Genomic DNA, 17816 nt, shown 5'->3' on the forward strand with positions numbered 1-17816 from the left:
AGACGAGCGTCAGGAAATAGATAACATCTGCTTTCGAATGCAGATGGCTCACCACAGTTTGCATCATCAGCCCTGTAATTCTTAACTAAGTACACAGTGCAGCCTCTCTATACATGAAGTGCCTCTCAAATGTAGAGATATCCATTCCCTTGTTTCTGGGAGGGGCAACTCCGGACCTTTGCCCTCCTCCTTATCTCCCCTCGTCACATTATAAGATTTATAATGGTACATTTTGACCAGTTGGATCAAAGATACCCCACCCAGTGTTACTCCTTGGCGCAGAGATCTTAAAACCACTTTGTTTCTAAATAATACACGCTGTTTTCCCTAACAGTTAGATCATCCTTCTTCAATTATTTACCTGTAGATTGGAAAGGCACAATAAGGTAAACAGTGCATAGCATACAGGACACTTATGGCATCAGGCTCCTCCTGGCTATGACTAATTTATACCCTTGTCATTATTCGGTAAGTTACGAGAGTGTATTATTATAAGCTGTTTACATCAGTTGCCTTTTTAAGCTATTTATATTCCTGCTCACCAGCGACAGGGCAGATCCTGGCCTCTCCACATGATGTCACATTATTAGACTTTTCCCGATCTGTAACATTTTTCTGCCATGCCTCATGGGTTACCAATGTGGTTCTCTTTGCACAATATATTTAAAAACATTAGGCTCCGAGCTGTTCGACAGCTGTTCATATGACGGTGCAGCTTTAAGGGGGATGTATGTCAGAAAGCATTTGCATTGCCCAAAGCTTTGCAAAAGGCAGCAGCAAACCGAGTCTTATTCCCATCAAGGTGTTGCCTAAATTACTAAAACTGGACGACTCGGTGTCTAAATTCAACTGAGCTTACTTCAAATATGACCTGACTCTAACCAAGTAATCACATGATGCTCACTTCACATCTTAATCAGCTTAAACGACAGAACATTTACAAGTAATCTTTAGCAAAAGGAAAAAACAGACAGGCCTTGTGGAGATGTTGTTCATTCATTATCATTTTGAGCTCTTATTTCGTGTGTATATCTGATCACCAGTAATGAGAGGCTCTGAGGACTTTCTTCATTCCTCATGAGTGTATTCACAGCAACTGAGCGTATTCTCATAATTACTTAAAGAGTAAATCTCTCCGCCAAGCTTTGAGCCAATGTAGATCGTTTTCAACTCTATGGGTGTAGACGTGTGTGTGTCTGTGTGTCTGTGTGTGTGTGTGTCTGTGTGTGTGTGTCTGTGTGTCTGTGTGTGTGTACTGCAGCTTGTTGCCAAACCCTCCCACTTCGTCAGCCAAGCCTACTAAGATGAGCCGCAGAGCCATTTCTTGGCCAAATGTCACACAGAGCGTCGTGCATCACCACCACGACACCTCCAAAGCCAATTTACAGCAGCTGATCCGAGATCAGTGCGAAGTAACAGGGAAAGATGTCAACTAACGAAGAGACGAGTTATTCTGTTGGGATTACTTAAAAAGAAACGCTAAGTGCCAGAAAAGTTTGGTGAAATTTTACAGTCAGATACTGATGCCACTATGGACACACAAAGCCGAATCGCTCACTCCTCGCTGTGCTGAGCTACAGACTCAGCAAGTGTGTGTTTCTACTGTCTGTGACCTTGAGACGAGATGCCTGAGAAAGGAAAAATACATCCCTGCGGGGGATGGCGTCAGTGTGTGTACGTCCTCCTGAAAGAGGGGTGTGTGCACGTGTGTGTGTGTGTGTGTGTGTGTGCGTGTGTGTGTGTGCGTGTGTGTGTATGTGTGTGTGTGTGTGTGTGTGTGTGTGTGTGTGTGCATGGAATGAGGAAAAGCAGCGAGTGAAATGGGGAAGTGTTTTTGATTTCACAGACCTGACCAGTGGTTACATTTCATTTCTGACGAAGCCTTGAGTCATTTTTTTGTCATGAGAACAGCTTTAGTGTATTTTCTGACAGTGTTAAGTGGTGTTTATATTTTGGACTGGAAGAAATAAACCTACTTTCTCATCAGTGACCCGACTAAGAATATCTACAGGCTGAATATAGTAAATGATGTGTCCCTCTGTCACTTAGAAGAAGTATTATTAGCACTGGAAGAATACATATACACAGTTTCTACCACTTATCTGCTTGCAAACAAAACAACAGCTAATGTTTTGGTTGTTCTACACTGTGTCACAGGCAGGATAAATCCCTACATCACTGATCCCTAAGATTTGTTGCTTCGCATACTCCACAGAGGTCAAAGGTCAAACTCTGCTACAACCTCCTTGTTTAAACACATCCTGACTTCTCACTAAACCAAACTTAACACGCTGTACTGCTGCTTTTCTGTGTTTTATGTAACAGTTTGTTCAATAAAATGTCATAAAATAGTGAAAATGCCTGTTGTAATTTTCCACAGCCCAAGGAGATTGTCCGCAGATGTCTCGTTTTGACCGAGCAACAGCCCAAAACGACAAGGCTGTTCAGTTTACCATCACATATGACCTAAAAAACAGGGATCAAATCCTGATATTGGAGAGGAAGGAATCAGCAGTGTGGCATTTTTGCTTTAAAAGAAGACAAAGCCGATTATTAGATTGTCAAGATAGTTTAAGATTAATTTCTGTTGATCAGTTAATTGATTAATTAAAAACTAAACTGCTCTGTCTCCATCACAATCACTGCAAAATTAGGTAATCTGATGAGGGGGGGAGGCCTTACTCATTGTGACACATGCAAAATAAAAGGGAAGTCATACTAAGATAAAGGAGCAGAGGCCCTGACACACACACACACAATGAGCTTCATCCATATCTATTACACTTTTCCTTTGTGGTGCTGTCAGGATTTCAGATGTGTGCACTTTGACTAAATCTTAACACGCACAAATCTTGAGGGGAACTCTGTGACTTTTTCTGAGCCACAAATCTCTGCTGCCTGTCTCTTAAACAGCCACAAAATTAACTGTTCGCTTCACCACGTGTCACTAAATTGCATAACAGTGTTGTAAGATTTCCACAAACCTTTCTTGAACTCCTCCAGCATGGAGTCCAGCTTGGTGTCATGGAAGACAAAGTGGACCGGATGGTTGTAGAACTTGGTGATGGTCTTCAGGGTTGTGCAGTCGTCCGGGTCCACGAAGGCCAGGTCCTTGACGAACAGGATGTCCACGATGTTGGACCGCTCGTCCTCGTACACGGGTATCCTCGTGTATCCGCTCTCCATGATCTCGGACATGGTGTTGAAGTCCAACACGGCGTCGCTGTGGATCATGAAACAGTTGCTGAGTGGAGTCATGACATCCTCCACTGTTTTGGTCCTGAGCTCCAGCGCGCCTTGGATCATGTTGAGCTCCTCTTTCACCAGGTCGTTGTAGGGCTCGGTGACTTTCAGCATCTCCACCAGCTTCTCCCGGTTGTACACGGTGCCGATCTCCTGGCCGAGGACGCAGTCCAGGATCTTGCTGATGGGCCACGACAGAGGGAAAGTTAACAGCATGAACAACTTGGTGACCAGGATGGTGTTCGCCCCGACTGCCAGACCGTGCCGAGAGCACAGCGCCTGGGGGACGATCTCGCCGAAAATAACGATACCAATGGTGGAGGCGACCACAGCGCCGACACCGGAGTTGGTGAGGTCGTCCAGAAGGATGGTGAGGGTGGTGTTGACCAGGACGTTGCCGAGAAGCAGCGAGCACAGCAGGTAGTTTCCCTTCCTGCGGATGGGCTCGATCTTCCGCGCGTACTTCTTCTCCTTCTCGGTGCCGCAGCTCTGCACGATGCGGAGCTCCATCGGGTCCAGCGCCATCAGCCCCAGGTTGAGCCCGCTGAACATGCCGGACAGCACCAGCAGGAAGGAGATGAGGATCACCTGCAGCCAGATGGGCAGCAGGGACTTCTTCTCCTCCACCACCCGCAGTTTGCCGTCCTTATCGTCCAGCAGGTACCACTTCTCCTCCTCCTCCTGGGTGTCGCGGACGCACAAGCCGAACACCTTCACCACCTCGCTCTTGCGGAGCTGCTTTATCCGGATGCTGACAACCCCAGAGGTGTTTTGGTTGCTTACCTCCATGGGTGGCTTCACTACTATATCCTTCGTGTGTTCGGGACAAGTCCTATTGGAGGAGACCATGATAGCGTCGAGAGCATCGTCCTCTTTATCACTGGAGTACAGTTCCGTGAACCTGATGAGCGTCGAGCTGTTTGGGAACAAGTGGAGCCCGTAGAACCTGAAGAGGATGTCGCTGCCCTCGGTCACCTGAATAACCCCTCTCTCGGTGGTCTCCGCCGGTCTGTCGCTCCTCTCGAGCCTCATGCCGAGTATCCTGGTGACGCTTCTCGACTCCGAAACCCCCGCCTCGGCCTGACTGCCCGCAAAAATACAAAAAAAGACGAATAAAGTTAGCGTAAACCCCCGTCCAGTTACATCTATCGCCATGTTTGTTTCGCTCTCTGCGAACGGGGGAACTGACGTCACCTACTCGTCTCTACAAGCCCACCCCCCACCCTCATCTGCATACCCCGAAAATGTAGCCAATCAGTGATGGATACGTCACTAGAAAACTTTGACCGAGCCCCCTCAGTTTTAATTTTAAAGGTAGACTGGTAGTTTTTGATTTTAAGGTCGACCGTGCGGATTATTAAATTCCACTGACATTGGTTTTTACTCTGATTTGTTTTCATGACTGGATTAACTTCCTCCTCCTCCTACCACAGGGGCAAAAACTTGTTGCTTTGCCCCTATTGACCCCCAATATACGTGGTGGTCATTGTTTCCCCAGTCACCCAGACACCAAACTGTTCCAAAAAATCAGAAGGAATAAAGAATCTGAATCAGAATACTTTATTTACTTCCAGGGGAGAAATTGATTAATTGAATTAGTTGATAAACATTAGACAACAATTTTGACTTTTTAAGCCAAAATATTGAAAAAAAATACTGGTACCAGCTTCGCAAATGTGAGACATTGCTAGTTTCCCAGTTTTCTCACAGTAAAGTCAACATCTTTGTATTTTTTGACTGTTGGTCAGACAAAACAAGCTATTTGAATATAATAAACGATAATAGCATTTTTCACTCTTTTCTGATATTCTATCTCCTCAATAGTCATTCGATTTTATTAAACTATTTAATTTTTTAAAAGAGCTGAGAAATTTTAAATTTTGATTTAAATTGCAATTATTATTTAAATTAATCTCCAGGCCTGTTCTAGGTCTTTATGGGATTAAACAAGGTGCATTTTACCAAACTGAACAACACATTTATTTTGATATGAAATCAGATAAAATGATACAACTTTTTGCTTATTGAGGTACTTGAGGTATTTTTACAGAAAAGTCAGATAATCAACTTATAAGTAAACCTGCTTTCTGTGGGACAGCATTTAATTCACATTTAGTGTATTAAATTAGTCAAATATGTGATATTTTTCATGAATGTTCAAGATTTAAGACATTCATAATTGGTGTAGTATATATTGATAACAACTGTGTAGTTGCTTTTGTTGATCCAAAACTTAAAAGTCAAAATTACATGTAAAACATGGAATCAGCCTAATAAATACTCACTGTATGCAAGTTGTTTGGTAAACTCCATTCAAGGTTGCTAAAAATAACCCAAACTCCCAGAAAAAATACTATTCATATGACCTAAGTGTCCTCAAAGGTGGCTGTGGCCCAGTTTGACAGGGTTCACTCTCATTCTAATGGTTGCTTCGTGGAGAAAAAAGAAGTCACGTATTTATCAATCTCCTTAACTAATGACACTGTGGTCATTACTCAGGGATCACATGAATAGTAAGGCATAGGAATGGCATCAAAACCAATTACACAAATTACACGACCTGATTTACATGTAATCTAAAATTTGCATACAAAAGATGATAAGTTACAAAGACCACATGACAATGGAAATCATAATAACTGACCCCAACTCCCTGTTAGCGTCTCAAATTTACAGAGGAAGTTTTTGTGTGCATTTCTGACTTATGAGACACCTGTGGTAAAAAAAAAAAAAAAGGACCATATGAACCTAGCCGCTGTGTTATTATTATTTTTTTAAACTTTGAATTAAAAAGATTGAAACATGAGGAACTATCAGAGTGAAAAGAATCATAAAACTCATTTTATTCTGAATCCTTTACTGAGGACAGAGGTCCCTCTTGTGGTCAAATCATGGACAGTGCAGACTGATGGACCACTGGGAAAATTGTGAAACTGATGATATTCAAATAGAAAGCAACTCAACATCCCCACACAGTATTAATGGTGCTTAAAATTGTGGTATGATGAATGCATATCGAATTACATAGTAATTAGTGTAATTTCTTACTTTTCCTATCATTTACAGATACAGCTCCACAGCTCTTAGATATACTATAGAGTTCAGATTATAACATAAAATGGAGTCTAACACCTTTTCAGTTGTTATTTTCACTTTTCCTGTCGGTTTTTCATTTTTTGATTTAACTAATATTTTTTAAGTTAATGAAATAGAAAGTGAAATTCATATTTACTTATTTTCACTTCAAAAATCAACAAAATATGTAAGCTAATTTACCCAGTAGTGACCAAACTTTTGCATACATCTGATGGTAATAGTAAGCAATATGTCATAATGCACAATACTATTAATTAAGTGAAAGGTTAGAAGTTTAATTCATTAATCATTTGGCAAAGGGTTGTATAACAAGATGAGCCTCCACCATAAAAAATAGTCTTATTTTTATGAAATCTTATTTATTCACTCATTTACTGTAGGCCTATATCATTGTCCGTGCATGAAGTATAATTCTTCTGCAGCTGTTCACGTTGTATAAAGAAAAATGCCAGCTTAAGGGGTATTACCTAATTTCATTGTCGTACTTGTGCTAAATGCAAATGTAAGATGACGTTCGTCATTTGCCGATATAACGCTTCGCGTGTGTTATTGTCCCACTGAATGAAGACATGCAATTAGATTCAGCGCTTCAAATCGTCAGTTTGTTCCATTATCCAACTTGTACAATGAAGATTGAACAAGGAAGTCAAAAAACGGAAATAGAGTGAGCTCGTCTTCAAAGTTAAGTTTGAGGTGTTGAGCCAAAACAGCTTCAGTGATTGTTAAACTGGTTTGAGAACTGGTGACTATGAAGGCCACAGCATATGAGTCACGTCATTTCATTCTATTCAAACCGTTCAGGTCACCAGGTGTGACTGGTGTGCACATTAAACAGATGGATCCAAGAGACATTTAACCATTTATTTTGTTCAGGAAATTCAGCAAGGAACTGATGGTAGGATGGATAGATGATTTCTTCAGTACAACAAACAAAAGTAAATACCTTGCCATGCAAATCACAAAAATAATGAATAAAGGGCAACTAAAACATCTTACATTCTTAATGCATCCAAAGGAAAAACAAAGGAATTCAAACATTCACCAGGGTTTTGCTTATCCTGATAACAAAGAACATAATTAAATGCAGGATACAACTTTAATACTTCTGGTTCTAAATTACAACAATTTGCCTTACTAACAATTTTCAAATAATAACACGGGGTGTTTTTTTTTTTTTTTTTTTAAAGACTTTAAATTAAAAAAGATTGAAAGATGGTGATCTGCAATGGCACAGAAAAGACAGTGAATGATTAAACAATTTATTTAATTTATATGTGAGCGCTCGTATAATAGTACTATGTTTCATTTCTAAATATCATATTTTACATGCATATATTGCTAATGCTGTATTTTAGACTACTTTTGTTTATAATGTAGTAATTTACGGCATTAACGGTTAAAAATATTTACCTTCTTTGTAGAGTCCATTTTTAGGATACTGCTGAAGGTGGACGTTATGCCGGCTTTGATGTGGTCCAGCCCGCTGAGAATGTCTCGTCCTTAAACAGCCAGCATCTACCTGTGTGAAGGAATATCTACTGGCTCACGTGGTTCATGGAACTTGACAGGGAGCAGACTCGGCCGGGCAGCAAAGTCCGAGCGTGCCCCGAGGTATCGGCAGAGGCGCTTAAGCCACTCCTCGCTGTGGTTTTCCCTCAGCTGTCTGACCAAGCGAGTGGGACTGTTACCGAGGGCCCTCTCCCTCAGAAAGCCAATCACCCAAGCGTATCTGTATTAAGCAAAGGGAAAGAGAGAAAGAAGGGGACAAATATTAAAACCAGCTCATCTGTAGTGTGTTCAATAACAAACATCTGTGACCTAGGCTAAATTATCTCAGTATACTCACTTTAGTCAGGATCAGTCTGAACTCCAGCCTGTGCGCCAAATCCAGCTGGTCCAAGACAGTCTTGCTGCTGGAAAGGTAAGTTGTTTTGCAACCAACTGCACTGCCAGAGAGTCTCTGTTATCATCAGGTAATACCTGCCGACATCCAGAACGTGGTGGGCTCTCTTGTGGGCTCTGTAGCTTGTGAGCTGTTTTCCACCCACAGGACAGGTCAGCCTGACCTTCCATAGGTGGTTTGGCACCCACAAGAGAAGGCGGTGCGCAAAAAAGTGCTCTGGATCAGGGGCCTGGTGATAAATGAGGGCTGGCTCTGGTGGATCATACCACAGTTTTAGGTCAGTTCGCAACCGCCAGTGCTTCCAGAGAGCTGCTGAGATCCATTTCTGAACTTGAGCTGGTATGGTCTTGATCAGCTTTGTGGGCAGCCAGCAAGGCTCTGACCCAGGAGCAGTCTCCACATCTTCAGCCAGTGGCAGAGTATCAGGTGCAGGCTGGGCTGAAGGACCAGCCACAGATGGAGCAGCAGAGGAGACACCAGCAGAGGCAGATGCAGAGGTCACAGGAGCGAGAGGAGCAGAGGAGGTACAGGAGGAGGCGGCAGATGACACTTCCTAATTTATAATTCAAAAAAAGTAAATATATAGACATGATTACAAGCCACTCATGAAGAATGCTTGTTTCAAGTGTAGTTAAATATCAATGTGAAGAAAACAACTTAATTTAGTTTCTTACAGCTCTGGCAGTGGCCGGTGGAATGGAGGAAGTTGAGTCGGTTGAAGGCACAGGACAGGGAGGAAGTGAAAGAGGAGAGACAGTTTGAACTAACATCCTGGGACTGCGGGCAGGGGACGGTGTCCTCCTTGCCATCGCACTTGTGACAGTGCTGGATGACTCAGACCTTCCACTGACGGGCTGAGAGAATAAGAGCACAGTTTACAACATTATAATAAAAATAATCTATCATTATTAAGTATTACAGTAAATAGGACCAGATCATTTAACATATCTTTGCTGAATGAAAATCCCACTATAGTTACCCAGGCATGAAAAATAACAGTGCATACATTGCAAAATCAAATTCAAACTGTGTCACTCTCCTTACATTACCTCAGTTGCATGCTCTCAGGTTTGGCTTTAAAGCGGCACCATGAGAGCCACCAAACCGTGGCTTTGCAAACTGACAAAAAGAAAAAGGTAACCTTAAGTGGAGTCCTGTACATTTTGTATAGTTAAATATATTAATTATATAAGTATCAGCACAAGTAAATCCTCATCACTTACCGATGTCAAATTCAAAATGGGCTTTTGAGGTGTCCGTCCAGGCGTTATGGTGGGTGACAAAGAAGATGTTGATGCAGATGAGGGTCCTGGTTGTGGTGTCCCCAAAGATGACACAGGGACAGAGCTGGAAGGCTAGAGGTTCACAGACAAGAAAGTGAAATTTTACAGAATACAGAATACAACACCAACACTTCATAACTTTATTTGAGACTTCTGGTACCTTGTGTGTATGGAAACCACAGTTACAGGTCTGTGTCCCTCCGAACAGAGACATTTGTCCCCTCAGCTGCATCGGACATTTCTCAATCTGTAACATTGTTTGACAGTGACTCATAAAAATGTGTCTCCTTTTAATATGACATAGCTCTCTGGGCAACCAGTGACTTCCAGGAAAGTCTGGATGGCAACCGAGGAAGTTCGGTGACTCTGGAAAGACAGATGACCTCCAGGAAAGACTGGCGTGGGTGTACGAGGTTAGCAACCTTTTGCACAGCACTCGCAAGAGGGCACCAACTTAAGCTACAGAAAGTAATACAGTACAATACCCCAAGAGTCTCCCGAGAGGAGGGGAGGATGAGAGACTCAACAGGACAGACACAACGGTAATGATCAGGACTATGGATTTACGGACAAAGAGACGGCTCACCCAAACAACATTAACTGGGGAGGCATTGGAAGTTAAGTGCCATTGATGAGGAGGGCCGTCTCCTCTGCCCTACGTGTCTTCCACCTCGGCAACAGTCAGGCCGAGCATCCTGCGCTTCCCCTCCAGCTAGGACCGCTATGCCTCAATGAGACGACAGGCAATCCAGCAGCCGTCCTGGAAAGCCAACACACCAACATCGGTAACCCAGGCAGCTGTTTCAGAAGCAGCACCAGCGAGCTTCTTTGTGACCTGGAGAGAGAGCCAGAGAAAGGTTTCAAATGTTAATGTTAATATTTGTGTGTGAATTTAATACACACACAGCAGTGGTGTGAAAGCAGCTGTAAAAGCAGCTGTAAGAACATAAACTCTGCCTAAATTACACCTCATCCTAGAGAAACTCCCTGTTGGGAAAGAATACTAGAATACTTGATGGCTGTTGGACAGATCAATCAGTTAGACATACAGTGCATTTAGAAAGTTCTCACTTTTTTACATTATTTTGAAGAATCTTATAAATAACTAAATTCACTCATCAATGAACAATGCCAGCAAGCTACCTGCTAATGGTAGCGTTACTGAAAATGGGGGGCAACGCTATGTACTGTACGTGCACACATTATTTTCAATATTTTCATATTTACAAGTATAATTATTATTTTTACTATTTGTCATTATTATTGCATACAATCACAAACAAAATGTCACTTTATATACACTTTGTCACTTGTCTGTCTTCATGGTTAAACTGTCTGTGTTACCTTCTGTTTGTCATCAATAAAGATATAAAAAATGCTAATGCTAGCTATCACCCCACTTGTTATTTTGCATTCTTATGACATTGTTGAATTCATTCATCAATGAACAATACCAGCAAGCTACCCCCTCCCCTCTGTGTCACATTCTGTTTGTACCTGTTTTTTTTCACCAATTTAAAAAAAAAACAAAAAAAAACGCAAACTAGCACACAAATGAAATTGTTGAATTCATTCATGAATGAACAATGCCAGTAAGCCAGCTGCTAATGCTAGAGCTAATGAAAATGGGGGGGGGGGGGATACGCACACGTACTTTGCCACATCATCATTTATGCATTCTATATCATTGTTAGCATTATAATTGTAATGTTATTATTGTGGAAAATAAGCTAATTCTGATGATCAGTGCTAATGGAAATGCTAGCCCACCATTTTTTATTTGCAATCTATTGGTAGCTGCTAATGCTAATGCTAGCAAGCTAGCCCCCAACCCTGTGTTCTGCTTGTCCATGTTTTTTTCACCAATAATGGAGAAAAAAAAAAGCTAATGCTAATGCTAACTGCTAATGCTAACAAGCTAACCCCCACCAACCCCCCATCCCGTCCGTCCGTGTTGACCAATAAAGAATTTATATAAAAAATAAAAATAAAAAAAAAGCACCCCCAGCCACGGCCTTGTGCCCAGCAAAAGCAGAGCTAACCGCCCGGCAGCTAGCCCCCGACTTAGCCCCCGGTTCAAATTAGGCTCAAAATTATTTTGAGCTTATAAAGTAATCTTTACAAATAATTCCAATATTTGTAGTTGGAAATCAAACTTTGTAAACCTGCAAAATAAATCTGCATGAAAAATTCAAGTTTGCAATATGTCAAACAACTGTACTTGAGGCAAAGAGATGTGTATTTGTTAAGACAGTGTCAATCAAAACTCAACAAATGATCAGTGGTGAGGTTAAACAAAGACAGAAAAAGTAGAAAAGCTTCTGTGGACATCTGTGTACAGAGATCAAGAGCAGAAAACTGGAAAACTCAGTGTGCAACATTCCCAGTGTGTCACACACACTGTGGGAACTTTTGACCAGAGTTTTACACTTTTCTGCTCTGTATCACAACACAGATGTTGACAAATCCATTTCTTCTTTTACTGTGTCTTTGTTCAACCTCAACCTTTTCATTCAGACTTTCAACAAATACAAATCTCCTTGACACAAGCGCAATTGTTTCACATACGCAAACTTGAATTTCTCAAGCAGATTTATCTTACAGGTTTACAAAGGTTGATTTACAACTACAAACATTGGAATTATTTGTGAACATCACTTTACAAGCTCAAAATCATTTTGACCCTAATTTGAGCCTAGGTACATGTGACACCCATGAATGTGTGATCACATTATGTGATTTAATTTTTTCAGTTTTGATGTGTCTATTGTTATTACAGAGCTTTTCAGTTAAATTTATGGGAATGTATATTTGGAGTCAATTCCTGATTTTCGCCACAAGGGGGCATCGTCTCTGTAGTGAGACGGTTTGATGAGGCTGATATCCAACTCTCGTCTTCAGTGCAACAGAAGCGAGTGAAGGAAACACATTACCTGTTGCCTGTCTCATCATTTTACTGTTCTTTCCAGGTTAGTAGCTGGTAAAACAACACATATAAAGCATAGATGTGATGTATATTTAAAGTCCTGCTTGTGTTTTATCTGTCAGGAGGTTTATGTTGTTTAGTTTAAGCGTCAGTCAGAATCTCACTTCTTCGGTACAAGAGTTATCTTAGCTTAGTTCGGTGTGCATGTATGCTAAGGGTGTTTTGAAGTTGATGTTTTATTTTAAGGCTCTCCATAATGTGTGTTTTGAAAGAGGGTTTGCTGGACATATGTAATGTTTCTTATAAATTGATAGTGTATTCATCCTCGCTAGCTGTTATATTTTCTTTGAAAAATAATCGAATGTTATGTAACTTCATGTTAGTTGTGGAATAGTATCCATCAGCCAGTTATCTGAACACTAAACAGTGCAGTTGTCAAGCTGTAAGCAGTAAACCAAAGACTTTTGGGAGAAAATTGTATTTTTATTTCATTTGTATATGAAGAATAACAGAACACATGCAGTGTGGAAATTATTATTTTTATAAGAAATTGAAGTTTCTTATGTGGGATTGTGTTATGCTTATGTGAACTGGTAGAGTTTATGAAGAGAAATGTGGAAAATGTAGCTAAAATATGAAAGTATAATTAAAGTGCAACAGAAGCGAGTGAAGGAAACACATTACCTGTTGCCTGTCTCATCATTTTACTGTTCTTTCCAGAACAAATATAATCTGCCAACAGACCTCAAGCCGGGGCCTGTTACATACACATATAGTTACAGTAACAACAGTTTTGTTTCCTTAACAAATCAGACACAGCAAGTTTCCAAACAAGTATTTTAATATTCAAGCCAAATATTAATAATCACATCCACATTGTTTTCTCATGCATTTGATACGACAATAACTTCAATGTAATAAACAGAATATCATTTGAACTCATCTTAAACATTTAACTATGATCTGTGTGGAAATGCAATTACACAAAATACAAACTGCTTTTAACAGAAATCCATTGAGTGATTTGAGCCTAAATGTATGGGGTGGAGTAATGTGCATGACTTACCATTTCTTGCTGGGCAAGGCGTGGTTCTGGCCCGAGGTGGATTCTGCCATACCTATTTAAAAAAAAAAAAAAAAAAAAAAGGAAAAATAAGGACATAAGCAGCAATATAATATATTATATTATATATAAATATATTAAAGAAAAAAAAATGAAAACAATCCCACAAAACTATGTACAAAAGTGTTTTAGAATGACAAAAAAACTCCTGCTGGGCAAGATGTGCAAAGGTATTGATTAGGGGATGTGCAAAAGATCACAGTGTAGACAATATCCATCATGTGCAGGGATAATACCTCAAGGTGTTGATGTAATGGAGTTGATTGATGAGGCCAGATGCAGAAGAAAAGGCAGGTGCTGGTCCATCATTGGTGATTAGACTGGACTTCTGGTCCTGATACAGACAAACATGCGATAGGACAATTCCTTTAGATCATACAAGTTCTTTATAATCAAACGTGTTAGATCTGTTGTGTGTGTATATTAAATTGTGAAGATAGATATGAATATGCAAGAAATATTCTGAGATATATACAATGTGAACACTACTAAAAGTATGAATATTATGAAATGTAAATGAAGGGTAAACAACTAGAGGTATGATAAGAATTCAATGTACACACACTATATAACCAACATATTCAGTAGTACAAATATGGATATACTGTAAAATACAAAACCAATATAGTCAGTGGTATATTCATTATTAAGAATCAACGGTATGGACATGTATACACTGGGGGTGTGATTTGATCAGTGGTATAAACAAGTCTTACTTTTAAAAGTCAATGACAGCATGTTACTCACCTAGATCCACCTCACTGTGACTCTCTGCCGTTGGTGAGACAGGTGGAGGCGGTATTGCATTTGTACTGGCTCAGGTCCTGATGAAGACAGGTATGCTGAAATCTCCGGAGTAACAGTAATGTAAAGTGGTTACAACATGTTGAACCGATCGACGTGTATACAGTCGGTCTACTGGGTCCATACAATCTCAATTTACAGTCATCAGTTACAACCGATAGTAACCGCTAAAACGTCTGTCGACAACGTCAATATCACCACCTGAAATGTTTGTCGGTACGGTTTGTCAGTCGTTGCACTGATTATACTTTAAGCTAAAGAGCTAACATGGATGCTACTCACCAGGCTAACAGGAAAGTTGCGAGCTCGACATCAAACCGCATCTCTTTACTCTCAGGAGCCGTCTCCAGCGGTGGAAAGCCACACCGAGATTTACTCGTGTTGCTTCTTTTCTTTGCTGTTAAACGTGGTTTCTTGTCGGGAGCGGTTCTGCGGGATACAGATGAATATTACCTTAGGAGGTTCAGCCATTCCTGCGTTTGTGATGCTCACTTCAAGCTCTGCCGGAAGTTGTTGTTCTTCGTGGGATTGAGGGCAGACTTGACGCTCCACTGACTCACACAGCCTCTAGCGTCACAAAGTGGTATTACAACACAGGGCGGTGCTGGCTGGTGAGCATGCTCATTTCAGTAGATAACTGAAAAAGAACAGATGGGGTCACTGTGGCAGCTTCACACACTATTGATAGTGTTAATTCATTTTTGAACTTTTTAAACTAATGTTCTGGCCACATCTTATAGTGCACCTTTACAGCACAACCACCAAAGATGACATTTAAAAGTAAAGCTACATGTTTTTTGCCCACATTGCAAACTAACTTAGCTTTGACACTTAAGATAAAACAAACACATTGAGCTTAACTTGACTGATATTGACACATTTGATGCATACAAAACATTTTGATTTGCTTTGACAGTATATAAATCTGTGCTTGGAATATAAAATACAATCATGCTTTTCCCTTATACTTACATTCAATTTGTGATGTACAAACGTTTGTATTTTGCCCATTTTGGATTCAGGCCAGTAGATGTGGCACTGTTCACATGAAGCATCAAGATATAAACCCTTTGTAGAACCACTTTGCTGAGAAAGGAAAAACCTCGGACACCATGGGACACACATCCGGTATCAGGCAGTTGATTTCTGCAAGAAAAGAAGATAAAACAGCCCGGGAAGTTTTACTTACAGAGTATTTCACTTACTGGTTGCTCACAGAGCCAGGTTTCAGTTCACAGCGTTCGCATATAAAAGTAGTCATGGTACAATGACCTCCCAGTCTTTAGGTTATGATCCAGCCAGGGGCAAGAAGAAGCGACATAAAACCAGGTGTTAACAATCAGAATTTTAAACCTAGCCCAGTCCCCAACAATCACTACCAGCATCTAAAACCAAATCACAAATTACGCACAAATGTTCACAAAGGCGGTAGAGGCGAGCTGCCTATCGTGTCAGCCGCCACTAATGATGTGCGGCCGGGCTCTTAAACTCTCTTCCTCTGATGCTTAAACGGTTTCTTCAAAATAATACAATGTAAAAAAGTGAGAACTTTCTAAATGCACTGTATGTCTAACTGATTGATCTGTCCAACAGCCATCTCTAGTATTCTTTCCCACCAGGGAGTTTCTTTAGGATGAGGTTTAATTTAGGCAGAGTTTATGTTCTTACAGATGCTTTTACAGCTGCTTTCACACCACTGCTGTGTGTGTATTAAATTCACACACAAATATTAACATTAACATTTGAAACCTTTCTCTGGCTCTCTCTCCAGGTCACAAAGAAGCTCGCTGGTGCTGCTTCTGAAACAGCTGCCTGGGTTACCGATGTTGGTGTGTTGGCTTTCCAGGACGGCTGCTGGATTGCCTGTCGTCTCATTGAGGCATAGCGGTCCTAGCTGGAGGGGAAGCGCAGGATGCTCAGCCTGACTGTTGCCGAGGTGGAGGACACGGCCCTCCTCATCCAGGATCTCAACGTCACCCTGGACGTCTCTTTGCTGGATTCTCCCTGCATCAAGGACCTATGGAGACACAGGTGACACCTCGGCTGTTTTCAGGACTCACCAGGTACGCAGCTGTACACAGAGACTCGTAGGCTGACAAAGGGCGGAGTCAACCTTCTGGTTTCCACCTTAACCAGTTCACCCCAGGTACATGCGTGTGTCTCATAGCTTGTGATCAAGTACATTGTTTATTATCATTTCATTCAAACATAAATTTCACTTTTGGTCCAAAACCGTTTTCCTCAAGCCAGTGCCAAGTACTTCCATGCTCCTGGCAACACCTGCCAGACAGAGCAGGAGGAATAGCGAGTTGTCTTCCCTCCCAGATACCAGGAGAGGCAGCCCAGGTGACCGTTCAAGGCAGCGACGGGGAAGAACGCCTCCTGTCCTGGGAAGGAGAGTCTCTAGAGGTGAGATTCACTTCAAACATCACAGTTTCCTCTAATGAATATCAGATCTATATTAACACACACTGCTCTCTGATCTTATCTTTCCGCTGTCTTCAGCTGCCTGATGGAGGCCATTTGCAACCGGCTCTGCCGTCTTCACCCAGTGGCCATGTGGTCCAGAGTGACTGTGAGGACTTGGTGGTCATTCGTTCTCAAAGATTATGTGGCCATTAGAGAGACAGTGCTGGCCAGCCAGAGGTTGATGGCTCAGAACCAACATCTGGTAGAGTCCTTCTGTGTCAAGCTGTGTAACATTCACAAGAGCCCCAAAAAACAGGGCAGTTATGCACTGACAAGATGGACTGTGATCGTCACGGACTACAGGAAGATCTGGCAGCTGGTCCTGGGTAATGCCACAGTAATGCAGAGCACTACTCTGCAGTTGTTTGAGATCAGTCAAACAACACTGGTCAACTTGCCTGCCTCTATTCCAGTTGCTTCTGAGCCTCTCCCACCTGTACAGGTGCGCCCCGCAGCTGCACCCCCACGCTCTGGCCCCCAGCATCAGTACCACTTGCCCCACAGTACAGCAGGACAGGCAGTGGTCAAGAGGAAGTCTGCAGCCCAGAGGCAGTTGTTCCCTCAGCCGGCACCTCCACCTACATCTGCCGCATTGCCTGTTGTCCCCAACCCCAGCCCTGTCATCGCTCCATTTATATTTCTAACCCCACAAGTACCTGGAGCCCAACAGATCGCTCCTTCTGGCCCGCTTCCCTCCCCACCACCTGCCCGCAGGGCTTACACCCGGACAGTTAAAAAGAATAAATGTCATAAGTGCCACCAGCCCCCCAATAAGGAAACTGGTCACAGTCAGTATTATGGACACATATACTGTCCCCAAAAAGCCAACATGCCAGTTGATCAGTGGATGGAGGAGATGCGGAGGAAAAGGGCAGATAAAAAATAGATTTGTGATATTCTTTGTCTATATGTGTACATAATGTAAATAGTTTTAAAAGAAAAAAAAATGTCTTGTTATATTTTAGTCTT

General features: G+C 41.7%; 1 protein-coding gene and 1 long non-coding RNA gene across 9 annotated transcripts in view; both read right to left on the minus strand.

Moving 5' to 3' along the window:
- Positions 1-5178, minus strand: part of LOC130169558 (metal transporter CNNM4) — a 49977-nt gene extending 44799 nt beyond the window's left edge. Inside the window, exon 1 of the mRNA XM_056376411.1 lies at positions 2985-5178. Coding sequence (XP_056232386.1) covers positions 2985-4398 — 1414 coding nt within the window. The 5' untranslated portion in view covers positions 4399-5178. The remainder of the gene's footprint in view (positions 1-2984) is intronic.
- A 2008-nt stretch (positions 5179-7186) lies between these two features.
- On the minus strand, positions 7187-14870 carry LOC130169060 (uncharacterized). Of its 8 annotated transcripts, XR_008827783.1 has the most exons (11): positions 14661-14870; positions 14322-14398; positions 13811-13908; positions 13518-13569; positions 10112-10360; positions 9686-9772; positions 9466-9597; positions 9292-9361; positions 8917-9096; positions 8186-8795; positions 7187-8068 (listed from the first exon to the last, which is right to left on the minus strand). It is a non-coding gene; the product is annotated as an uncharacterized LOC130169060 (long non-coding RNA). The 8 variants fall into 8 exon arrangements; XR_008827782.1 differs by lacking the exon at positions 9686-9772; XR_008827780.1 differs by having other exon boundaries at positions 9466-9772.
- Positions 14871-17816: the final 2946 nt, after the last annotated feature.

This window comes from Seriola aureovittata, chromosome 5, assembly GCF_021018895.1.
Source record: "Seriola aureovittata isolate HTS-2021-v1 ecotype China chromosome 5, ASM2101889v1, whole genome shotgun sequence".
Taxonomy (NCBI): domain Eukaryota; kingdom Metazoa; phylum Chordata; class Actinopteri; order Carangiformes; family Carangidae; genus Seriola; species Seriola aureovittata.